Here is a 26,826-nt window from a genome sequence, read left to right on the forward strand (position 1 = left end):
ACAAATGAATATGATCGACTGTTTCCAGCAGAATTCCACAGTTGTCATCGTGTACCCTCTCACAGCTCCGTATGCTTGCAGAGACCCCCACAGTAGGCAAATGTGAAAATGAATGCCCAAACCATTGTATTTTAGGGGTTTTTATGTCTTCCCAACTCTTTAGCTAACCTAATAACTTTAGCTAAAGTGAACAGTTAGTCTAATTCCTGAGTGCAGCATTACTGGATCACCTCTGTTAACAGACACTCAACCACACTTGTCATATTCCGTATGGTGTTCATGTAGTTTTCTACCCAACAGTTCAGCAAAAAACACATGATGATTTCAAGCATGTGATGACAAAGGCCTTCCATTATGGTCTTTGTCATCACAAGTCTGGCTGATCATGTTTAGATGACTGGCCTTTTGATGGCATTACACCCCTGACCCATCAAGACAAGTCTCCACTAGCTCCCTGAAGGTGTGCTGTGTCATCTGGCAATAAGATGTTAGTATGATGTGGTGTGAAATAGATTTGTTTGTCCTGAACATCCCACAGATGGTCAACTGGACAATTCTTCAAACTCTTTTTGAACATGTTTGGTTCATGGCAGGGTGCATTATCCTGATGAAGGAGGCCACAGCCATCAGGGAATGCCATTTCCAATAAAGGGTATTCATGGGTGTGTTTTCTTTTAAGGGGTGTACTGCAACAGTGCTAAGGTAAGTGGGATGTTTCAAAGTAGCACGCACAGGACCCAAGGTAGCAGAACATTGCCCAAAACTGCACACTACCTCAGCTGGTTTGCCTTCTTCCCATAGTTCCCTGTCACTGGTGCACCACTGCTCCTTCATTGAATCACTTTTGATTGATAGTAACCACTTCAGACCAGAAACACCCCACAAGAACTGCATTTTCCAGTTTTTCTTGATGATCAGTGTCATTCCTTTCACCTTTCAGTAGTCATAGTGTTAGCTAAGTGTATGTTGGCCCGGTGCAAGCAATCATTGAAATATGTTTGGAAACTCATGACAGTAAGAACTGAGGCTGATAAAAGGTGCTTGGCTTAGTGTTTATATAGTATTTATAATAAAGTGCTTGCTAAGATCTAAATGGCTTAGGATTTTAGAGTGATGAGTTAAAGTCTTTTCAGTCTTTTTCCAAAGCTGCACATAAAGCACCAGTAAAGTTGTAACTCCAAATAACGTAAACAGACAGCAAGAAATGCAAAATATTTCCTGTAGTCCCGGAAACAGTGTGATGTGAACTCTTCTGGCAGTGAACAAAAAGGAAAAAATGAATGTCTGTTATCTGACGACTACAGGAAAGAGCACAGCCCACAGAAACCAAAAGGTTCAAATGACAGTTTCTAATGCAGTCTCTGTACAAAAGGAGAATCTGGTGAGAATCAGCTTAGTGTTTTTTTACAACGGGGAGAAGACGATGATACTTTCCAGCTTCAAAAGCTTCTTTATTTATTATTATTTGAGCTCCTTATTCTACCCAAGCAATGGTAAGACTTTCAGTTTCACCTTCTAAACTGTAGCAGTTTAATTTTAGTAATTAATTTTTCAACTTTAGTGATTAATGAGAACTGCTGGTCCAGTGAGTTAAAAAATGGCCACAGTAGAACACAAATATGGACTTGCATTTCTCATGGTCAGTGTGTTATGTTATTGAAAGGTACAGTAAATAAAACATTTACCCTTAGATGTCTCTCCACATGGACTCTAATGACAGAAAGAAAAAACAGAAAGTTTTAACCTTGTTTCTGAATTTCTTTTTACCAGGTTTTGAGGTGATCCAGCCACAGAATAAGACTAATAACCCAGATACAGTTTTCATCAGCTGTAACTTTACAGCAAACACTGGGACAATTGTAGATGTTCGACTCAACAAGGTTTTACCAGAGAAGTATGTCGAAGCATGTCTCTTGGTTTTAGTGAATTTGTGTTGTTTTTGAGATGACAAAACCAAGCTTTTCTCTTTCACTGCAGGATGTTGAGAAATTCTCGTACTACTTGTATGAACTCATGTTTGCTGACTGAAGTTCTCTTTATGTTTTTGATCAAATGTTTGTATGACAAAAAGGTGTCTGTATGAAGTCTGTAGCAGTTCTATGTTCAAAAATCTGTAGGTTTTCTTTTCCCATTTTCAAGAATTCTGCCTGCTGCAATTTTAACATTATTTCAATTAAAATAATTAGACTGGGTCATGCTAGCTGCATATCTAATATTTCTTTGTTTCCTTTCAGAAAGATGCTCTGCCAGACTGAATCTGAAGCCTGTCATAACATTATCGTACTTAAAGACGCTCCATTCAAGTACATTTTCATCTTACTCAATGCTGGGCCAGAGGGATGGACCTCAAAGTATGAATGTGAGTGGTCAGCAACAAATAAGGATGGGACGGACAAAACCGTGACAAGTGCAGCAAACAAATTAATTAAACTGCAACTACAAGGTATGTATATACAAAAAGTGATAAAACCAGAAATTGCATTTTATTTATTTATTATTTTTTGTCTGCAGAAGTGAAAGACTGAAATGACAAATGATGCAACAGAACGTCCACATTTTAGAGCATCAAATACTGTGATTCTGTCAGATGCTGTTAGAATAGTTGAGATTACAGTCTCCCTCCAAAGAGCAGTTTTCAGTTTGGAACAAGTCACAGTTTAGCTCTGCAGACAGCTTGTTCTGTTTATCAGAGCTGTGTTTTGCACTTCATTGCATACTCATCTGCTGGCTAGTTTTTGTTATGGGGGAGGGAAAAGTTCGGTTTCAGCCTAATTGCTCACTGGTTGTGGTCTCTCTGTGCGTATTGGCCATCATTAAAAAAAACATAAAACACATTCTTTCACAAATTTTCACAAATATTAAAACAGTAAGATGAAGGAAACATGTCCGAACACGAAATCATTTTAACAAATAACCTTTTGGCAGGCTGCTGGGAACCACACGGGAAGAGTGACTTGAGCAGGTCCTAGACAACATATGCACAAGGGTGATGAGGGGAGACAGCTGTGAACGCAGCAGGGACACATAAACATAATGCACATAGACTATTAAAATAAGACAGGAAACGCGGCAAAAAGTATAAGCACAGTAAGTCCTGCTGTGCAATTCAAAGGTACAGACTAAAAGTTTTGATTTGGAGGTGGTAAAATTAGGAACTATGTGTTGTTAAAGTTGCAAATACAAACCCACGATCCTACTAAATCAAAGTTAAGACTTGAGACTTTTTTAGCAACAGAATCATAATGACTCAACCTCCCTTGTGTCCAAGTTGCAAAGTCCATGTGGTCTTTTAGCCCAAACCACACAAATTTTGCGATAAAAAGCCCAGGATATCCTCTTTACTGTGCAGTAGGACTCATAGATTGCATAGGTGGTGCTTGATGTAGACGTCTCACATTTACGTCCCCCACACAGGACAAAAATGCATTGCTGTGTCTTAGAAGGATATGCAGGTAAACTCTGTTAAGACTGTTAGCACTGTATCAACACAGACACCCAGAATCTTCAATCAGAATGATGAAAATGGTAAATCGACGGGTTCTTTTTCTGCTCTGAACACTCAGAGTGATTATACAGCATGCCTCATTCACTATTTCACACAAGCATTTTTTTCTAACATTTGCACATTTTGATGCATCTTGGGGTAAATGTCTTACCTGAGGATATTTGGCATACAGACTGCAGTAGCCAGGGTTGAACCATCAACATTCTCATTAGTAGATGGTCTGCAGTGCCTGTGTGGGTTAGGGGTGTGTGCCTCGCAATCACTGTAACACTTAAAAAAAACAACAACTTGTTAAACGTTTTTTTGTTCAACCATGTCCTGGCAATCAGGGCAAAATGTAACTCTGTTTGATATGCATTAAAAACCATTTCAGTTTAGCACATGGTTAAGGCTGTGATGAGTGTCATCGCTGAGGACAAATTAGACCTCAGTGGGTTAAATGTCCAAGAGATTGGAGATCTGATCAAACTACACCCACGCTACTGACGAAGCTGGCTGGATACTCTGTGCTGCTAAATGTGTAAAACAGTCTTTACAACAAAACCTAATAATGCATGTTTCTGAACGTGAAACTGGCTGCTGTTCATGTCGTTGTGTTTAGTGACGTCAGTCAAACCACTGAAGTACAAACAGGAAGTAACCACTGTTTTTATTAGGTCAACTGGGAACCACACCACAGTGTACTCCTCCCCCTTCACCTCCTCCCCCTCAGTCCCATCAGCTCATGTGGATTTTGATTGGTCTGCTGGCCCTGATGTTTGTGTACAGCTGTATCATCACCTCCTTCTACATGAGGCTTATGGTGACTATCTGTCAGAATTACTATTTTTCTGAGGCTGTAATTTACGATATATGTCTTTATATGTCTTAGTGTGTTTTTTATCAGATGTTTGTTATCATCTTGCCCGGACGCAACGTTAAAAGGTCCACAAAGCAGCTGAAAGCAGCTTTTATGATGGTCAGCCAGGTAATAGATGAAGGGAGATGTTTTGGTAGAGATTTTTACACAGCCGTAGTTCATTTTCTAAATGAGAAAGAATTCAGGTTTAAACTTTTATATAAGGTCTATGATATGACCACAGCTTTCACTGTTGTTGAGGGCTTCGGGAGCTTCTTTTGATCGTTGTTATTTTGAGACTTTCTTAGTCTGAAATCATATTTGTTTGTTTTTCCAATTACAATTTAAAAAGATTTTTGTTTCCAACTCAGTATAAGCTGTTTATAAGCTGCTTTGAAATTCTGCTTTTTTTACATTCACAACAGACGACGATACAAAGCCATAAAATAATTGTTCAGCTCATAACAACACACAGTGGATGTTCCGTGTCAACCTCAAGAGTTCTTTGAAATGAAACATCAAAGTAAAAGCTGTACTTACTGCTTTTCTTTGTTACATAAATTCCATCAATTTTGACAAGCGTCCCGACACCACTGTTGAAATGTGGCCCCAAACCATCACGCTGTGTTTTACAGTTGGCTGTATACACTCACTATTCCACCTCTTTCCTGACCTCCTCTCTATATCTTGATGCCAATGTGCCGCTGATTTTCACTCTACTTCTTGAAAAATTTGGCACACACCAGCCTTTTTCTCCCTGTTTTCTCTGATCCCAAAGAATCACTGTCCATGTTTGCAAATTTTGCTTCATCTGACCACAGAAGAGTTTTCCACTCGACGATGCCGACCGGAGGATTGTGACTTTGATCCTTTGTCCCTCGAGCATAAAGATTTCTCCTGATTCTTGGAAACTTTTACTGTTATGTACTGTAGAAAGTTATTCTATTTTACATTGAAGACCATTGTTCTGGAATTGTTTCACAATTTGTAGACAGTTTTTTCAAAGTGAGTTAGCAGACAGTTAATAAGATACTGAAAGACATCCATAAAAACTGTCCTGCCTTTGTGCCGTGCCTGAACACCCAGTTTTAACAGCAGTATTATTATTAAATACATTTAACAGAATAAAGCTATCAAAAGAATGAGGCAAATTGAAAACCGAAATGTCTGCATCTCCTCTGCACTTAATGTTACTAAACTAATTACTTGAAAAGAAATCCTGCTGTAGGTGATGTGTCACTTTTGTGTTTTTTTTTGTTTCAGAACAGCAGCAAAGATTGCGAAAACTCCACCTATGTTGAAATGAGGAACGTTCCAGTTCAGCTGCATCCTCACCACATTTACAATACTATGCAAAAGGCTTGAGCTGCCCCTCATTTCTTTATATCTTATTAGGAAAATGGGTAATAGGTTCAACAATGTCTTAAAACATGTAAAAATACATGGAAATACAGTATCTGCAGTAAATACAACTGTGTACACAAATGCATAAACAGAGTCTGCACAATTCTAAGGAACTTTAAATATTTCATATGACCAAACTTATTCTTCTACATAGCCTGAACTCTCATAGGCAAGATTGCTTATAATGTCTGTTAGTAGTTTTCAGGGCGGGGGGGTGGGGGGTGGGTGGGCTGGCTGCCTTTATTCCATTAAGCTGGTGTTGAGGCCCAGACCATGACTAACAGTTTTCTACCCAGATATGCTTTTTTTCTCAATCCATACGACCTGTTGACACTGACTGAATAGACTGTAAAGTAGGCATTGATTAAAGTATAACTTTGAAAGAGCTTTAGAAACCTTAGAGAACTGCTGATCATGACCAGTTTAAAATGTTACAAGAAAGTTTAGCTCCTTAGAAGCAAAATATAAAGAAATGAGGGTCGCTCAAGACTTTTGCACAGTACTGTAGCTCACTCATCTGTCTTCAGTATCTTCAAAAAGAAGACGTGAACAGCTCATATTGTGCTCTCAACATTTTGTTCTTCAGTATTTGACAGTTCATTAAGTTGTATTGTGCAATAGTAGAAAACCTGTGTAGTACTGAAGTAAAGAGGAGGGGTGAACTGACCTCTTAAAGGCACATGGTTTTATTGACCTATAATATTATCCATTAGTTTAATCTTTTTAAAGTCTTACTTTATTAAAAGAATGTCAGCTATTGACTTGATGTAATTCCTCAAAATAGTAAGTGTGGATTGTACATGTAGCATCGTGGTTGGATTTTGTCTCTGACATGTTGAAACCTCATGATTCTTCCCTGCTCTTAGGTCTTCAGGTCAGAGGTCACGGTTGGTCCTACGTACCAAACTCGTGGGGATCCAGCTTTTCACGCACCAAAGCTGTGGTATTCTCTTCCATTGTCTTTACGCCGTGCAGACCCCACTGACTCTTTCAAAAAGCAGCTGAAGACATTTCTATACAAACAAGTTTTTAATTAATTTTCTCATTGTTTTGTTTTATTTATATTTCTGGTTTTATTGTGAAGCACTTTGTGATTTTTATCAGTAAAAAGTGCTATAAATACATCTTACTTACTTACTTTTTTAAATCTTCAAGGAAACTTTGCCTTAATCTTGTATTCAAATTACAATATTTTATACTATGTTTTGTGTAGTTTCCACGTGCTTCAGTGTTTCTGCACACGCACACAACAATGGTACAATTTCTAATTATTGCGGTACTACATGCCTTATTGCTAATAATATTATATTTTTATAAATATACCTCAAGCTCCCCATTAGTGGCCAGTTTGGTTTCTGTCTCATCGCTTGTATCATTTTATGATACACATTGTTGAGGGTGGGGGATACCTACTTATCGTAGTTTACACATTTCAAGCTGGAGAAAACGGTGTGCCCATCAGCAGCCACAGAATCGGTTCAATATCCTTTATTAAGGATAAATGTAATTGTAACCTCTTAGTTAATCTGCACGATAAGCTGTTGTTTTGCTGGAGGGGAACAAAAAATCATTGTATTTGTCATCACATGTAGCAAATATCATACCTTGACTTTTGAATGGCCTGTTGTCTTTATGTGTCTTTTATTTCAAAATAGATTTGTATGGTTTCTTTTAACCAATAAAAATTAAATCCAAAAACCTCTGCAGAGTGATCCTTCCTAACCATCACTCCATCTATTTTCTTAGATATTTTTCCAGCTAAAGTTGAATGGGACATGCACCCATTTCAGCTGACCTTCTTTCCATTTTTCACTGAAAGCTCAAATGTCTCCCATAGATGTTCAGCTCAGTTTCATCTGAGGGCTGTAAAGGCCTTACTCATACACATTATTTTCACCTTCAGTAAAAATAGGATACATAAAATGTCATCCTAAAATAGGCCACTGGTATCAGGAGAGAAATGAGTGGTCCTTCCCTCTATAGAGTGAGGTGGATTCCCAGAATTTCGGGTACAAAGCATAATTTTTCAAAAGTAGTCATTTGATCCCCTATCTGCAAATCCATACTGAGAGAAAGAATGACACAAGAGGGACACTATTGCAGTCTCAAGTTCATTCATACTGATTCAAGGTCGCCACTGCCTGATCCTTTCTCACAATATGTTGGACTATTGGCAGACTTTGGCAAACTAACTATTTTATCCTACACCAGTGGTTCTCAAATTGTGGCTCCCTCTAGTCATTAAAGATGAAATAATTTGTGCTGTATTAACAGAATGCTAGCACTTTCTTTGCAAAGCATTACTACCCTTCCTGTCGTGTTTGTGCCAAAACTGAATTATGATATCCTCCACACTATGCACTCTAACATATAAAAGTGATGAGCACCTCTTGTTACATATGTGGTTTTCTTAGTCAAAATTGACCACCATAGGAAATGAATGGGAATCCCCCCCCCCCCCCCCACACACACACACACTGACTGAACAACCCCATGAATGACCCACTGAACTACAACAGAAAACTAAACAGCAGTGACGTTTGTATGGTAATGATGATGTGATGATAATGATGTGCTACGCGACACAGCTACGTTAGCATGAACACAGTGAAGCTGGAGGATGAACGCTAACTTTTTTCCACTCGATAAAAGCTAACGTGAAGGTTCCCGATGGTTAAGGACAAATGCAATCGCATGGCAGGATGCTGTAAACGGACCAAACTTCAGTCAGGAGAACAACTGAGATAATCCATCCACAATACGAGGTTAGTCATTCATATACTGCTGCATGGGCTGGGCTGTAGTTACATCGGAAGGGTTTAAAAACTGAGCTGTAAAATGAACAGTGGTGATAAAAACCGAGAGAGGCCGACAGTGATCACTGACTGTTTTTAGGGGCTTGTTCAGATTAAATAGAACAAGATACAAAACATTAAAACATGTTAAAAACACAAGAGCCTTATTAAAGCCTGTTCATACTTCATCACTTGAAGACCGGATATCCCACCTGCTGTGACTGTTTTAATGCAGCACAGCTGTTGTTATTATCAGTTGTCACATCCTGTTTATGACAGTTAAATAAATAACATTCATATAAGAAAGAAAATTGTCTCTTGTAAACTGTATGTGGTTTTAAAGAGGCCTATACTACTGTACTTTAATGGAGGTCATAAGGGTGGTACTTCAAGAGCCATTTATTTTATGAGGTGGTACTCATTGTGAAAAGTTTGAGAACCACTGGCCAACACAAAACGATACTATTTTTCATGCAACTTTTTCAATGACACAAAATTATTACTTCAGTTTGGCGAGACTTTTCATAAATATTCACCGTGTAATGGATCGTGTATAGATTCAATATCCAGTAAAAAAACTAAAAAATTAATAAAATGGTAAATGGTCTGTATTTGTATAGTGCTTCACTAGTCCCTATGGACCCCAAAGCACTTTACACTACATTCAGTCATCCACCCATTCACACACATTCACACACTGGTGATGGCAGCTACATGTAGCCACAGCCACCCTGGGGCGCACTGACAGAGGCGAGGCTGCCGGACACTGGCGCCACTGGGCCCTCTGACCACCACCAGGAGGCAACGGGTGAAGTGTCTTGCCCAAGGACACAACGACCGAGATTGTCCAAACTTCCGATTACAAGATGGACTGCCAACTCTTGAGCCACAATCCATAATATAAGCAAGTAAAATTTCTAGTTTATACATTTTCGTTTTTCTCTTGTGTTTCGTCATTCTTTCATTCTTGTAAATCTCTGGAAAGTGTTTTTTCTCTGTCTTTTCCATGGAAATACAGCAACTGTACATTTAGCTACCAAAGCATAATGTGTTACAAACTGCTTAGAAGAAAATAGACTTTATGTTTGGCAATATTTGTTTAGCTGATTGAATTTATGCACCTAAAATTACCTGCTACATAAGAAGAGATAATCTGTTTATGCTCACTCCTCCTCGGTAGCACTAGAGAGATACTTATGAACCACAAACCCAACTTCAAGATCCTCACCATGAACACATCACAGAAATGAGTACAAAAACAGGATGTGTTGAGGGTGTAAGTGGGGCTGTTGGATGTCATTGTTTTCTTATTACTGAGTATCTCTATGCTGTCACCTGGAAGCAATATTAGGCAGCATGTGTCCGCCTGCCTGTCAGATTGAATTTCTTAATTGGTTTAACCTCGGCTGAAGTGTTTTCAAAGTGGACTTTTTTACCTATTCACATAGTGCATGACAAAACTACACCTTATGTACAAATTAGTTGTCACAAGATATTCACACCTAGTGTCGGTCTGGTATATCGTTTGTGTTACTGAGGCAGCATGCTCATGTTTCAACCTTTAATTCTTTTGGTGTCATACACTTTGAACAGGGTGAAGTCATGTATTGAACTGACTTGTGGGTCCATTATTCTATTTTGCTTTTGCTAAATAGTTGTGGAAAGTTAACGTTTCCATTGTCAGTCAGCTCCTGCTGTGCAGGTCAGTGTGGTGAAAGACTGTCTTATCACTTGTGAACAAAATTGTCACGACTGGGGGCAGCAGCCGTGTGACGTGTGGAAGGAGGACTCAAATGCAGCACTTATCAGGATGTGAGGGTGATTTATTAAGAATACCGAACATAAAGTGGGGATGGCAAAACAGAACTAAGGATGAACTAAACTGGGAGAAACTAAACCATAGAGCAGCAAACCTGAACATGAAGGGAGGACAGCAGGGGATTCACGAAGTGATGTAGAGTACGCAGGGTAACACAGAGGATGAACACAGACGACATGATGAGGAGCACAGGCAGACACCCAGTGTAAATCCACACACCAGGTAATTAGGAAATGGCAGACAGGTGGGGACACAGCTGGAACTAATGGACATAACGAGACAAACCTACAAAGTAAAACAGGAAACACACAGACTGTTTTACACTACCAACTGGGGACACGAACAGAACACAGAGGGGAGGCACAGGTAGGGATGATAGAAACACACAACTCAAACCCTAAGAACAAATACAAAATCAGAATAAACTAGAAAAAAGATAATAATAAACTGAAAGTGCTGGGTCATCGACCCAGGACCATGACAAAAATTAGTAATAGCAGAGCGCTCTAGATTCATACCGGTTATTTTTTTATCCCATTTTTTGGAAATGATCTGTAATTAAGGTGGAGGCGGCACTCCTCTGAGACCGTCCCCAATGAACGGTAGTGATGGCCAAATGAAGCTTTCTGAAGCTTGTGTTGAAAAACGGTTCATTACTCGAAGCTTTTCAACACAGTCCTCTCTGGTGACATCTGGTGGCCAAAAATATGAAGAGCAGCTTGAATGCACAAAATAAAACCAACTGCTTCATTACGATTGCCCACTCTACAGCAGTGGCGTGTCCAGCGGGGTGGCCTGGGGGGGCACAGGCCACCCCCCCAACCAGACTGGCCACCCCAGGTGCCACCCCAAAGGCAAAACAATAAAATTCAATCAAATATCAAATGTCCGATTATGTTTTCACGGTGAAGCTCAGATATCCGAGTGTAAGTGAATGCAGCATCGGCTTCTGCGCTATGTGCATCACGTTAGCAAAGGTAGGAGAGCCAAGCGCGAAAGACGTCACTGCAGGAAACAATTTTTCGGTGAAAGAAAATGAGGACAGAATAAATGTCCCGGTAAGTAATATTAAGTTTGTTGAGTTTAGTAAACTTCGGTGAAATTAGAATACCAAGGAAAAAATAACACTTAAAGAATTATTGCAGCCGTTGAATATTTCAGACAGTAGGCTGCTGGGGGGAGCTAACATAAGAGTTATGAGTTATAAGATATAATCTAAGTCGTAACATTGCTGTATGGAGCTGCAGATTTGGTTGCAGGTTAACATAGCTGGACTGACCATCGGGCATACCGGGCATATGCCCGGTGACTTATTTTTATTTTTTTTTTGTAATGGCATGAACAATGAGAGGTGGTGGATTGGCCAGATGCAGGTCGATGTGTAAAAATAACTCCGTTGTTTGGTGGTGGCTATGGCGGGGCTTCAACAGAGGCCAGCAGGTGGATGAGGGAAGGGGAGGCAGGAGGAGAGACCCGAGGCGGCCACCAGTCCGAGTGTCAGGTGAACTGAACTTCAGGTAAGAAGTTATGACCTGCAGTCTATCTGGGTCAGATATAAACCAAGTTTAGGTGGAGTTTATTTTCGTTGTGCTGACTTTTTACTGTCAGTTGCAATAACTCGTACTGCGTTCTAGCCAGCTTGATGGAGTTTTTAGGTGGGTGGGTTCTATGATGTTACTGATAGTGAACTTTATTTTATTCATAAGGTTAGTTAGTAGAGTTGCCAACGGCTCCTTAAAAAATGGAATGGTCCCTCATTCAGAGAAAATATTACACGTTTCGTATTGAGCTGAGAAGAGACGCAGTTTGTCCCGGACTTTAGCTAGAATGGAAAAAGACACAAACCTGGAGTTATTCTGTCTTTACGCTGCACAGCTGCTTCTTCTTCTCTCATTCTCTCCCCCTTCCTCTCCTGTTGCTACTTCAATCATGAAACTGATCAATGATCAGCTGATCGGCTTTTCTCTCTTGTTTATTTATCGTCCACTTTGCGCCGAAAGAGGAAACCAGCAGATGTCGCGCTAAACAACAGCAGCACGTTTAAGCTTGATCAGCTGTTGTTAGAATTTATTTAATATTAATTTCTAGTATCAGCTGATGTTTGCTGGAGCCACAGCTGTAAAGCTGCTGGTCATGATGTCGGTTTGGATATGTGGTGAGAGGGAAACATGAAGATGAAACCAGGAGATGTCCTTACTGAATCATCAGAGCTGAACAGTGATGGAGAAACAGGTTTACCTTTTAGGTGACATGAATGAGTTGAAGGGAAGTTATGAACTGTTTCTGAGAGACAAATAACACCAGGATCCTTTTCTAAGTAGCTGAAAGCTGGTAACTGTGCAGGGGCGGGCCTAGGAAAGTTTTGCCAGGGGGCCAGGTAGGGCATTAACAGGGAAAGGCGGGGCACAAAGAAATACTTTTCTTTCTTATTCTCATTTAAAATATCTAGCTTTTATTAAATAATTATCTAAATCTTACAACCAAAGTTTTTATCTGACGTAAAATGTATAGAAATCATACATATACCAACAAGACAGTGTACATATGGAAAAGATATATATAAATCTTATAAAGTTTGTATCTGTCTTGTGTGAAACTTGTATGAAAAGCATACAAGAGTAAAAACAGATATAAGATCCCTTGAAAGATTATATAATGAATCTTGTATGTTTTGGATACTTACTAAAACAATATATGAAAGTAATGAGAAAGTGGCCACTTTCATGAGTAAATCATGTAAGTTTTTACTATTTCTTTTCCATATGGGACTGTCACAACAGAACAGCATTTGTTTTCATTCAAAGTCTTTATGGCTTTACTACCTGGTGGGCCGGTCTCTAGTCAAAATGCCCGATTTTCTGTCCCAGTCCAGTCTTGCAGGTTAATACTGGCAGTGTCACCATGCCAGCTGACTGTATTTCATCATCAGCCAGTGTTGTTCTTTATCAATATTACCAAAGTTTACCATAAGGCAGCATAGAAAGTATTTACTTGCTTTCAGGTTTCATTCAAATGTTAGTCTTTTCAGTTGTTTCCCCACTTTTTTCCTGTTTCAAAATCAAACACCAGTTTGTGAGAAGATTATCTTCTTTTTTTAACAGGCAGATAAAGTTTTGCATTGGAACTGGCTAATTTGTCATTTGTTTGTTACAAATGTTCGTATTTTAATATTCAAAAATGTTTTTGCCCAAAACATATGTGCACTATATGTCAGTAAAAATACTATGCAAATACTGCTGTCCTTGAATGCTGAGTAAACACTGACAAAGCACTGATTGTATCTCTTGTACTTTATCAACGCAGTATCTAAAAACTTTGCACCGTAGTGGTTAAAATCTCATTCTAATAAGAGTTAAAAGCGCATTTGGTTATTAGGTTTACAGGGTTATTGAATTATGGTTAACGGTTGGTAGAATTTTATTTTAAACATTATCTGCCAATTACATCTGCCACCCTTCTCCAAATCTGTGCCCCTACCTGGCCCCCCCAACAAAAATTTTCTAGACACGCCACTGCTCTACAGAGTGGAGTTCTGTCTGATATTGGGCCGCTGTTGTGTTGCTTTGAACATGTATTTTTTGGTGGTTGAAAAAATGTGTTTTATTTGTTTAATAAATAGTTTTGACCAGTAAACTCTCCTTGTTTAAACATGCACCATTGTGTGGTCTTTCTTTGCTTGTGACATCTTGATGTTGGTAAATACAATAATTGAAAAATACCACATTACATATAATATACATATAATAATGTACAACACATTATGGAGTATGCTTCTGCTGTGAGGTCCTGCCTCCATGCACTTATGCAATTAATCGCTAGACGGGTGTATTTATAAATATTATTATATTAGGGAAATTTTCCTAGACATATTTTTGACCTGGGGGTAGAACTGATTGTGAACTGGAAAGGGAAAATGCTTATGAACTTGCAAATGAAAAACATGATGCATTTAAAGTAACCCTTTTTCATTTGTATTTAAGAAGAGAATTTGTTCTAGTGTGTGATGGCCGAACCTGTTCCTTTTCGTGGAGATCATTTCTCCTGCCTTAAGGAACATCCCTTCACATGGCCCAGAGGAGGCTGGAGTGCAGAGAAACTGGTAGAGATGCAGGTATACAGTCTACCTGGGCCACACAAACTATCAGCTGAAGAGAATAAATAGATTAAATTGCTGCACATTTGGCAGACTAACATTTTCAGATTAATTAAACAATAAAATATATATTTTTACAACATTACATGTAAAGAGTCAAGTGGAAGTTTTTCTAAAGTTATTTAATGATATTTATATTATGGAAGCAGATGTTTGACATTTTACCTTTTTCCCGTTTTCAGATAAAATAAACGCGCACAAAACAAAAGCAAACGGCCAGAACACAAAGCTGTAAAACCCACCCGATCGACCAAAATCAACTCAAAATCCTCCCACACAACAGAACCTCCTCTATTCCTCGCTGGCTCCAAATCTCTCAGTGGAATGATCAGTGGTTCACTATCTGTCACCATCAAAACTCCAAAATCCCGCGAATGATTCGCTTCCTTATAAACCATTGAATCAGACACCGAAGCAGTTAGGTTCTAAATGAAGCTTCGAACGTCACTGATCACGTGACTCTGGCCAAACGAATCAAGCTTCGACACAGTGCTTCTGAAGCAGTGTGTTGATTTTTTTGACACACGCACCGGAGCTTCAGCTTCAAGCGAGCCATCACTAATGAACGGTAATAAACAGGCAACATTATCATTTACACCTACTTTAATTTACACCTAATGTTTTATTTAAGGATCACAAATAAAATGTATGTCTTATTTAAAATAAGTAAAACTTAAGTCTGTCCCTCCCTTGTGTTCACTTTAGTGTTCCCGGTCAAAATTAACCAGTCAGTTTTAACAGCTCTTAAATTTACATAAGAAACATTTTTCACCACCAAATTCAGTTCAGTGGGTTGGTCAATGGGTCATTCAGTGAGTCATTCAGGGGGTCAGAGGCCAAAGGGGTAGGCGGTGGATTCCCATCCATTTTCTATTGTGGTCACTTTTGACTGGGAACACCACAAATGTAACAAAGTTGATTAAAACTCTCAAAATTCAACGAAAGATGTGGTCATCACTTTTATATGTTCAAGTGCATAGTGTAGAGGATGTCATACGAGTTTTTTTAATTTGTAAATTAAAAAGATTTTGTCAGGGTCCTGGGTCGCTCACACCCAGGACCCTGCTAGGGGACTGGCCACAGCTGAAGCCTGCTGCTGATCAGGGCTCGTCGGGGGAGCTACTTAGGAGAATCTTGGAGCTCCCACCGACGTGGGATCATTGTGTTAGACTCCCAAGTCAGTGTGTGGGGTTTAGTCTAGAAGGTGCAGATCGTGTGTGGCCGCAGGGGTCAGTGTCTAACAGCTGCTTCCATTGTTTCCCCACAATAGGAGCGTGGAGAGGAAGGACAGCACGCACAGGGTGTGCAGAGTCACGACAGCGGGGAGCACGAACACGGATGCCACTGGAAGACACACATGGGAGTCTTATGGAGCACGGGGATTAATTGTGCATCAGTATTTACCACACTGTAAATAAAGGCACTGTCTACACACAGAGCTCCGCGCCTGTGTCCTTCTTTGCCTCACATCCCCACGGCCTGCCAGCCAGACCATGACAGATTTGATGAACACGACAGGAAGGGTGGTAAAGCTTTGCAAAGAAAGTGCTAGCACTCTGTTAATACAGCGCAAATTATTCCAGTGAGGCTTTACACATCTTCAATGACACCAAAATGTTTACCCATAAAATGTATATTTGCGTGTTACAATTCCAAAGGCCTGCTTTGATTCTGACTCATACGTACACAAATCAGAGTTCTCCGCAATTAGAAATGACATTTTCGAGTCACGTGGGACCGCCGAAGAAGATGGCCGCACACTAGAGGCGCTCCTAAAGTCTGTTGATTAATGTTCTGATTCTGGAAACATACACTCCAGCTGTAGTCGTAAATTGGACACCCTTTGTGGACTTCGAAGCTTTTCAAGAATTACCGTCTTTGGAAAATGGCCGGTAACAACAAAGCAAACTTTTTTAAGGGAGTTACCACGAGGAAGAAGCAAGCTAGCATTAGCCTCGCTCCGGAACCACCCGAAAGTGCATCTGCATCTGAGGCCGCCTCTCCAGTAGTTGAGGAAGGTATAGGGAGCGAGAGCAAAAAAGACATTTTTGAAGAAATTAAGAAAATGAACGCTACTCTTCAGGTCGTAGCAAAAGATGTCACCACTATTAAAGAGGCCACTAAAGAACTGAAAGATTCGGTGGAAGATATAAAAGTGAGGTTAGGGGAGGCGGAACAACGTATATCAGACATGGAAGATGCCAGCGTGCTTACCGAGGCAAAAGTGGACAAATTCCAGAAGAGGATGGAGGCGTTGTGGTCGCGAGTGGAGGACCTTGAAAACCGTAGCAGGAGGAATAATGTACGGATCATTGGACTCAAAGAAGGTGTGGAGACACCTGGGAACGTGGACAAATATGTGACGGAGATACTGGCCGAAGCACTTGAGCTTTCTGGAAGTGAATTTGAAATTGAACGTGCGCATCGTTCCCCTGTACCAATGCCGGAACCTAACGAGCCTCCCAGGGTGATACATGTCCGCTTTCTACGTTCATCTGCTAGGGAGAAAGTGCTTCGGGTGGCCAGAGAGAGGCGTGGAGTCGATTGGCAAGGCGCCAAGCTTTCCTTTTTTGAAGATGTTACAAGGGAGCTGGCGGAGAAGAGGAAGGCATTCAACCCGGTGAAGAGGCGTCTCCGAGAGCTACAAGTAAAGCATAGGCTGATGTATCCTGCAACGCTCGTTTTCACGTGGAACGGACAAAAGAAAGCATTCAAAGACAGAAAAGAGGCCGAGAAATTTCTGCAGGAGTCGACTTAGAGGAATGCGGGACATGATGTAACAGATCGGAGTAGTGTATGTGAATTTTAAAATAAGGTAACAAACAAACAATGGGCTCAATGGGGCTGCGGTGGTGGTGCTGCTGTCGGATGATTAGCGTGTCTCACGGACCACGAGCAGTTTGGGGTCTCAAGCTAAAGTTAGTTAGGCTTGGGTAGGAGGGGAGGGAGGGGGCGCTTAGCAACGTTGTTCTGAGTTGCTATGCAAAGAAGGGGGTTGGTTTTGTTCAGGTTTGTTTGGTTTTTTTTTGTTTTTTTAATGACGGCTAGTTTGATAAGACCAGATGGGTTTTGTAATATTGAGTGCCTATGCATGTATTTGTGTTGTGTTGTAAAGCGCACAAGGTGTGCTTTACCCCATTTCTGTTAGAAAGTGATGAACAGGTATACTAAAATAATATCGTGGAACATAAACGGATGTGGGGACCCAATCAAGAGGAGGAAGGTTCTAACATACTTAAAATCTAAAAATGCAGATATAGCGTTTATTCAGGAATCCCACATTGCGGGGGAAGAAGAGGCAAAAAAGTTTAAACGAGACTGGGTGGGCTCCGTTTTTCATAGTTCATATTCGAGTAAACGGAATGGTGTGTTGATCCTTGTTAATAAGAAATTAAGCTTCGTGTTGCTGAAGAAGTATAATGATGACGAAGGACGCATTATATGCTTGGAGGCCTTAATTAATGGGGTTCGAACAGTTTTGTGCAATATTTATGCACCTAATAAGGAGGAGCCAGATTTTTTTCACAAAATTAACAAGATAATAGGGGATCATGTGGGGCAGGTGATATTGGCTGGGGATTTCAACCAGGTGATGGATGGGATAATTGATAAGAGTAACCCCAGGGGTACGTCTACACCCAGGGACAGAGAGGCTGTTCATTTACTGGCAGAGGATCTTTGCTTAACGGACATTTGGAGGTTAGTTAATCCCAGTTCAAGGGAATACACATTTTACTCCAACTGTCATAAAACATATTCGAGGATAGATTTCGCCTTAATATCAAAGTCTCTGGTCGATTCAGTCGTAGACTGTGAGATTGGTGCCATTGCCATTAGTGATCATGCCACAGTAGAGTTGCAAATTGACTTGAACACAGATAGAACGAAGAGGGGTCGCTGGAGGCTTAACACGATGTTGTTGCAGAACAAAAGTTTTAGTGAGGAGTTAACAAAGGATCTCAAAATTTTTTTCGAAATCAATATGGGTTCCACAGACAAAGTAGCCACAGTTTGGGAAGCATCTAAAGCATATGTAAGAGGAAAGCTGATTGCATACGCATCAAAAGTTAAGAAAAGTGATCTAGAACGGGTAGAAACCTTGGATAAAGAAATACGGGAGTTGGAGAAGGACTTAGCGAGTCAATATTCAAATTATAAATATCAGACTATATGTAAATTAAAATACCAGTTGAATGACATTTATAACAAAAAGGCAGAATATGCCTTATTTAGGCTCAAAACAAAATTTTATGAAGGTGGCAAAAAGAGTGGAAGACTATTGGCAAGACAACTGAAGCAGCAAGATAATTTGAATAATATATCTATGATTAAGAAGGACGGCCAAGTGATAACCTCATCGAAGGAAATAAATTCAATTTTCCAATCATTTTATCAAGATTTGTATACGTCTGCTGGTGCGCTTGATGAAGAGGAGGTGGAGACATTTTTTTCAGGTCTACAATTACCTACTCTCTCTGGGGAACAGAAAACGAGACTGGATGAGCCTATAACGGAAGAAGAGGTCAGGGCTGCGATCTTATTAATGAAGAATGGGAAATCGCCAGGCTTGGATGGCTTCCCGATTGAGTATTATAAGAAATATATCGATATTTTAGCCCCAGTCCTGCATAAAGTTTACCTTGAGGCATTGGAGATAGGTTCCTTGCCAAGTACGTTTAATGAAGCACTGATCTCCCTTATTCCTAAAAAGGATAGGGATCTGTCGGACCCAGCAAATTACCGGCCTGTAAGCCTTTTGGGCGTTGATTGCAAAATTTTGACGAAGGTTTTGGCCTCCCGCCTGGATCATATATTACCAGATATCATCAATGGTGACCAGGTTGGCTTTATTAAAAATAGGTCCTCCGGTGATAACATTAGAAGACTTCTTCATCTCATGCACAAAAGCGAATCTAACCTAACCCCAGTTGCGGCCTTCTCGCTGGATGCTGAGAAGGCCTTTGATCGGGTGGAATGGGGCTTCCTTATGACGACCCTCGCAAGGTTCGGGTTTGGGCCTGGGTTTTGTAATTGGGTCAAAACTGTATATGCAAGTCCAAGGGCAGCGGTTTTGACAAATGGGTTGGTGTCAGGGTTTTTTCATCTTACTCGCGGGACCCGACAGGGGTGCCTTTTGTCCCCGTTGCTTTTTACAATATTTCTGGAACCGCTGGCCTTGGCTATCCGAGCAAACAGGGGTGTCAGAGGTGTTCATGCAGGGGGTATGGAACACAAGTTGTTTCTATATGCTGATGACATCTTAGCAGTATTGACGGATCCCATGCAGTCTCTACCAGCACTACTCACGTGTGTTGAGTCATTTTCAGGGTTGTCAGGTTATAAGATAAACTGGGACAAGTCGGAGGGCATGCCATTGTCAGCATCATGTCATTCTGGATGCGTTACTCCATTCAATTTTAAGTACTCACCTTCAGGTATGAAGTATTTAGGAATATTATTAAAACCCGACTTGGAGGATATTATGCTTTCAAATGTGGAACCTCTCCTCCTAAAGATAAAAACAAATCTGGATAAATGGGGTAAATTGAATCTTACACTATGGGGTAAAATTAATGTGATTAAAATGATGGTGGTCCCACAGTTCAATTATGTTTCCATGATGTTACCTGTACAAATTCCTTTGCACATATTTAGTCAATTTGAGAAGTTAATCAAAGATTTTTTGTGGAATAACAAAAAGCCGAGAGTGAATATAAAGAAAATGTGGGCCTCTAAAGACATTGGGGGAATGGCCCTCCCAAATGTGAAGTTGTATAATTTAGCTTTTGGATTGTCAAGACTGGCCAAATACTGGACGGGATTGGGCTCTGAGCTGAGCTGGATGAAGATCGAACAGGAACTAGCGAGCCCTTTCACACCTTTGGATGTTTTCTCACAGGGCGCGGCAACTAATGGACAAAACTCTCATGATAACCCAGTGCTCAGGTATTCCAAAGCTGTCTGGGTAGAGGTGCACAAGTTGTGTGGAGCATCTCATCTAAGACAACCTTATGCCTCGCTATGGAACAATATTGCTGTACGGATTGGGCGGAAAACTGTGTTCTGGAAGGAATGGCTTGTCAAAGGCATACGCAGGATAAGTGATCTTTACTCAGGGGGAGTGTTTATGTCATTTGCTGAAATAACCCGAAAATACGGTTTGATAAGAGAAAATAATTTTTGGAAATATTTACAAATAAGGGATTGTGTTACCAAAGGAAAATTTGCTCAAAGCTCGAATATGGTGGTGGAGTTTTTAGAATTGTCCAGTACAGCACATAGGGCGGCTGTTTTCTACAAACTATTTAACAATCCAAAAAAAGAGATATGTGAAAACTTGAGGATTATATGGCAGAGGGATCTGGGTTGTGCAATTTCTAAAGAAGACTGGCGCAGAATTTTGTCATTCTCTGATAAGTATATAAGGGAGGCCAGGGGTAAATTTACTCAGTATAAATTAATACACAGGTGGTACTTCACTCCATCCAAACTTTATAGAATGGGAATTAGTCCCAGTAATGTATGCTGGAAATGTAGTTCAGATCCAGGGACATTTATACATGCTATTTGGGAATGTGGGAAAGTTTATCCCTTTTGGCAAAAAGTGTTGGACAAAATAGGAAGGTGGATTGGTTTGATGATACCCCTGTCACCAAGACTGTGCTTATTAGGGGATCGGTCGGTGTTACCTGGGGTTTCAAAATATGACTTTGTGGTTATAAAGGTGGGGGTGATCACAGCGGCTCGAGTTATTCTGAGTGTATGGAAGGAACCATCTCCTCCAGAATATAATAGGTGGAAAGAAACTATGCTGAAAATGGTGTCGTATGAAAAACTCTTGGCTAGGATTAATGATGATAGGGAGGGTTTTGACAAATCGTGGGGACGTGTTTTTGGCTGAGATGGTTGGAACTTATTTGGTCAGGGCAATTATCTTTAGTTATGTTGTACGCTTGCTGCACTGTTTGTTTGTGTAGGCACTCAGTAAGGGAATGACTTAAAGATTTGAGTTAACTGTCCTTTTTTTTTTGTTTTTATTTTTTTACGGGTGTACTGTTAGTTAACAGGTATTGAAAATGGACCCGAAGTATAAAGGTGGATTAACTATGGGATTGAAAGCTGTCTTTTCTTTTCTTTATTGTTTTTTTTTTCCTTCCTGTTGTTGTTTCGTTGGTTGTTTTGTTTGTTTTTTCGTGTTGTGAAATGTTAAAAACAAATAAAGACTTCGATTACAAAAAAAGAAATGACATTTTCTAGCAATTAGCTTTACACTTGGTATCAGAAGCTCCAGCTCTCTTCCACAGTGTATATTTGTCTGTCTTCTTCCCCTGCCAACCAGTCATGGCACACTGCTCCCTTAGCCTGGTTCTAACAGAGGTTTCTTCCTGTTAAAAGGGAGTTTTTCCTTCCTGCTGTTTCCAAAGTCTTTTCTCATATGGATCATATGATTGTTTTCTCTATTTTCTCATCATAAATAATCACTAACTAATAGTTTCTCTATTACTATCAATAAAATGCCGGTCTCCATTTCTTCTTCTGTGAAAAGTTTGGGTGTCATCCTTGACAGTACTCTATCCTTTAACTCTCCCATCAATAATGTCACTCGCTCTGCTTATTTTCAGTTGGGTAACATTAACCGTCTCTGTCCCTTTCTCACCCCACATGCCATTCTTATTCAAAGCCTTGTTACGGATCGATTACTGTAATTCACTTTTTTCGGCCTCACTCAAAAATCCATCAATAAACTTCAACGTGTCCAGAACTCTGCTGCCCGTATTATCACTTGGATTCCTTCTATTCACCACATCTCCCCGGTCCCGAAGCAGCTACACTGGCTTCTGGTCAAACATCGCATCAGTTTTAAAATACTTCTGTATACATTCAAGGCTATTCATGTCCTCCCCCCTCCATATCTCTATGTTTTGGTTCAGATCACAATCCCATCTCGGTGTCTTAGATCTTCTTCTACTCTTTCTCTCACCGTTTATTCCCCTTGTCTTGTCACTATGGGGGGCAGGGACTTCAGTTGCTCTGCTCCTCGACTTTGGAATTCCCTACTTCCTGATTTGAGAACTATCACCTCATTTTCTCGACTCAAAACTCACCCATTCAAAATAGCTTATTCCACATAACCTTTCCACTTTACTGCTTTTAATCTGTTCCTTCTATTATGTTTCTCATTATTGTGCATATTCCCTGCTTTTATGCCTACTTTTACTACTTTTCAGTGTCCTTGAGTGTTCTGAAAGGCGCTTTTAAATAAAATGTATTATTATTATTATTATTATTATTATTATAATTATTTGCATAGAGCCTTTTTAGAATAGAGCAGAATAACCCCTTTGTACATGTACAACAAAATTATGGGTGCTCCACACCAACTGTGCAGTGTTTGTTAACAGTACAAATGGCCCAGGAAAAGAAGCTTTTAGTGAGTCTGAAGGTGTGGGACCAGATTGACCTGAGGTGCCAACCAGAGGGCAGTGGGTCAAACAGGTGGTCGGAGGGGTGCAAGGGGTCACCTGTGATGGCTCTGGTTTTCCTGAGATAGAAGGATCTGCTGCTGAGCTGACAGTGCACTGACAACCACCTATACACTCATTCAGTTAATGCATTATAAATGCATTGTGTACTCAAAACACAGCCCAAAGCAAAACAAACAAACAAAAAAAAAACCCCACTGGATTTTTGCTTTGGGCTGTCTGCTTTGTGCTAAATCCTAAGAGCAAGATCTTAATTGTGTCCTCATTATGACAGGGATTTGTGTTGGTGTGAAGGAGTGTAATGTAGAGGTTTACATTGTTAACTGGTATGGTATGAGGCGATTATTTTCAGGTCATTTCAGGGAGACGTGAAAATAATGTATTGGTTCAAATTAGTGTAACAAAGTACTGTCTCCTGGGAGTAATTAAGTAACATGCTGAATTACATTTCAGAAAAGTGTTTGGATGCTAATACACCAGTTGTGATGAAAGTATTGGAGAAACTTGTGATATCAGAGATTTTATTTATTTATTTATTTTTTTAAATTTTTTTTTATTAGTTTTTCTTTTTTCAAAAATAGTACATAATTACATAACATAATAAAGTGTACAATTCAGAACCAAAAATAAATAAATAAATAAACAAATAAACAAATAAACAAAAACAAATAAACAAAACAAAAACAAACAGACTGATAACTAAGCACAGAACACCAGGGCCCTGTGCTTCGTACGTCGCTTACTACATCCAAGATCAAATGAAACATCCAAGACCAAATCATCGCGCTAACTCTGAGCTCGCTATTCCGGTTCCCCGAACACACCTGGGCCCTGTTTCAGGAAGCCGGTTTAGTGGAAAAACTGAGTAAGTATACCCTGAGTTAACGAAAACTCTGGGTTTTCGGTTTCACAAAGCGAGTTCAGCTGAAGCCTGAGTGAGTCACTATGACGACACACGCCATGAAGCTAACCTGCTCCCTAGCAGGTTTACTTCAACTAACCCTGACGTTCTCCGCCTCTGTGTCGGAAACCTGACTGTAGGAAGTGTCAGACATGGCGTGCTCCTTCCTTGAAGAGCCAGTAGATGTTGAAGCCCAAATTCTCTGCAGATCTCTCCGCCGGGAGAGAGTGATCAGAGCGCGTTTGGACATTTTATCATTTCCTGATGAGTTTCTGTGCGAACGTTACCGTTTTTCAGCACAATCTATAATTTATTTGAATAACATCTTCAGGCCATATATTACGCATGTGACACATCGCGGACATTCTCTCAGTTCTGTACATATTATTTGTATTGCACTTCGGTTTTTTGCAAACGGGAGCTTTCTGTATAATATTGGTGACGCTGAGCACGTTTCCAAGGCTACCGTCTGTCGGGCAGTCAGGAATGTTACAGTTGCACTGAAACGTCTCCTGTACTCGTGTGTGGTGTTCCCCGGTCATAGACCCACAAGATTTATCAAAGAGGGATGCCACAAAATTGCAGGTATCAAGGTGACCAAAACGTAATGTATGATGTGGTGATACTTGGACTACTACTTAAATTCTACATTTATTTTCAGGGTTCCCAGGCGTGTACAGATGGCACTCACATTCCAATCATTGCTCCTTCAGTAAATGAAGGAGACTATGTGAACAGGAAGTCTTTCCACAGCATTAATGTACAGGTACATAGTTCCCTGTAGCATTTCAAACTAACAAATTATTTCATTATAGTAATGGATGCTAATTTGTGTTCTCTGCACTGTGAAGATCATATGTGATGCTGCCAACATTATGACAAATGTGGAAGCCAAGCAGCCAGGCTCTGTCCATGACTCACAAATATTCCGTGAATGTACACTGAGCACAAAATTTGGACATGGTGAGTTGAGAATACTTTAAAATATATAAAGACCAATTGCTTCAGGGACATTTGAACTGAAGTGTATCCTTCTGTCTTAGGAGAGTTCACTGGCTACTTGCTTGGTGATAGGGGGTATCCATGTTTACCCTATTTGCTCACCCCTTACCCTGACCCTGAACCGGGCCCACAGCAGCGATATAACCTGGCTCATTGCAGGACAAGAGCCAGAATTGAAATGACTATCGGAATGCTTAAGGCCCGGTTCCAGTGCCTGCAAAGACTCAGGGTCACCCCAGAAAGGGCATATGACATTATTGTGGCATGTGTGATTCTTCACAACATTGCCACAATTAGAGGAGAACACTGTCCTTCTGAACCAAACATCAGCAGTGATCCAAACCATGAACATCCTGACCCTCCCACGGACATACAAGATGGAAGAGCAGTCAGAGACACCATATGTCACAATCATTTCCTTTGACCCATCACCTCAACATGTTGAAAGAAGAATAAACAGGTTTTTTGTTCAACTGGCTTTATTGGTCACCTGTGTTTCCTGTACACAAAGTATTAAACGATGTAAACCTCATAAAGTGTCTCTGTTGCTTCCTCCTCTGTAACAGCTGTCAATGTTTCTTCATTGTTTTCCTGTAGTAAAGAAATAGACAACATTGCTGTTCTACTGTGAACTCATATAATCTGTGGAGTATTACTCACAACTGCATGTTGGTCTGGCTCAACAGGAGGCTGCACCAGATGCAGTACACCACCACCATCAACTGATAGAATATGAGGTTTATACAGGTCACTTATAACTTACAAGGGACCAAATGGCAATTAACAAACATATAGCACTCAGCTTACACTTCATTGTCATTATGCTCTCAAAGACAACCAAGACTGAGGGAAGGCAAAATCAGTAGGAAAATAACTTCACTACAAAATAATCCATTATGGTAAAGAGTTTATCAAATGAATGAGTCGCACTGCAAAGGTGACTGTGAAGAAAGGATGTATGCACATCATGTATTATTTTGAATTTACCCCCTATGTAGGCACTTGTGTCTTGCGGGGTTATTGACTCAGAGGATGTCCCCGCAGAGATGCCTTCGGCCACAGGGCGCCCACTGTTTTGGCTGAGGGCCAACTGCTCAGCCTCTGTGAGTGGTGGTGGTGGAGGACCCCCACCTGTTTTTCGGGCCTCCGCTTTTTTTCTGTTGGCTATAACGGGCCACATTTGAGCATACAGAGTAAGCAAATATGTACTTGTAATGTGCTCAGATAATTTCAATAAGTGCTTACAAAAAGAAAATTAATGTAGCCTCTAACTGCAATTGATTTACATCGGACAAACAGACCAAGCACTATGGCTCATAATACAATTACACCTTACCTGTTTGGACTATATTTTTATATTTCATTTTTACTTGCTGCCAGGAACGTTTGGGGCCTGTTGGGTTGCACCTGCGCTCACATCACGTCACAAAATAAAATGTATAAAATAACAAATAAAATATAATAAAATAACGTGTTAAATGGGTGGAAATCCCTAGATCAATGTTTAAATTAACACTCACGCATTGACTCTGTCGGCTATGTTTTGCCATGCATGCTCCCTTTCTTTCGCAGCTGAGGCTGTGTTACTTTTTTCCGCGGAATTTGCATGTTATCGGCATATGCTGCCATCAGAATTTCGGCCTCAAGCGCTGTAAAATACATTGACCGCGCCTTCTTTCCCTCCGTCTCCATGGTGACTCGCTTAATCTGTGCTCCGCTTATCAGGGCTTTATGTATCCTCGTGCGCGTGCTTAACTTGGGGTTAAAGCAACTCCGCGTTGATTGAACTAATTGTTATCAGCCTTTCTGAAACCGAATATTCTGAGTTGGACAGTTCGGGGTTACTCAACCCTGCGTATCGTTTTTCACTCTGAGTTTTCTAAACCGGCTTCCTGAAACAGGGCCCTGTTGTTGACGATTAGTATA

The 26,826-nt window shown here is 40.3% G+C and overlaps 1 protein-coding gene and 1 long non-coding RNA gene across 2 annotated transcripts; both read left to right on the forward strand.

Annotated features, from left to right (window-relative positions):
- The first annotated feature begins 1,339 nt into the window (after positions 1-1,339).
- On the forward strand, positions 1,340-5,943 carry LOC147310806 (uncharacterized). The gene is made up of 5 exons (XM_086266521.1): positions 1,340-1,493; positions 1,771-1,894; positions 2,235-2,443; positions 4,162-4,307; positions 5,607-5,943. The coding sequence occupies exons 1-5, from the start codon at positions 1,340-1,342 to the stop codon at positions 5,706-5,708; spliced, it is 735 nt and encodes a 244-aa protein (XP_086122647.1). The 3' UTR covers positions 5,709-5,943.
- Positions 5,944-24,585: 18,642 nt separating this feature from the next.
- On the forward strand, positions 24,586-25,051 carry LOC147310807 (uncharacterized). The gene is made up of 3 exons (XR_015125293.1): positions 24,586-24,664; positions 24,750-24,861; positions 24,942-25,051. It is a non-coding gene; the product is annotated as an uncharacterized LOC147310807 (long non-coding RNA).
- The last annotated feature ends 1,775 nt before the right edge of the window (positions 25,052-26,826 follow it).

The sequence above is a fragment of the Aulonocara sp. 'chitande type north' Nkhata Bay genome, linkage group LG16 (genome assembly GCF_057382095.1).
Source record: "Aulonocara sp. 'chitande type north' Nkhata Bay isolate Kocher_YH1m ecotype deep benthic linkage group LG16, A_spYH_male_GT1.1, whole genome shotgun sequence".
In the NCBI taxonomy this organism is placed as follows: domain Eukaryota; kingdom Metazoa; phylum Chordata; class Actinopteri; order Cichliformes; family Cichlidae; genus Aulonocara; species Aulonocara sp. 'chitande type north' Nkhata Bay.

What these genes read in the sequence shown, in the direction of transcription:
- LOC147310806 (XM_086266521.1), top strand. Translation starts at nt 1,340, where the DNA reads ATGACAGTTTCTAATGCAGTCTCTGTACAAAAGGAGAATCTGGTGAGA. An exon ending in CTTATTCTACCCAAGCAATG is followed by an intron (nt 1,494 to 1,770) that starts GTAAGACTTTCA and finishes TCTTTTTACCAG; the next exon opens with GTTTTGAGGTGATCCAGCCA. An exon ending in AATTAAACTGCAACTACAAG is followed by an intron (nt 2,444 to 4,161) that starts GTATGTATATAC and finishes TGTTTTTATTAG; the next exon opens with GTCAACTGGGAACCACACCA.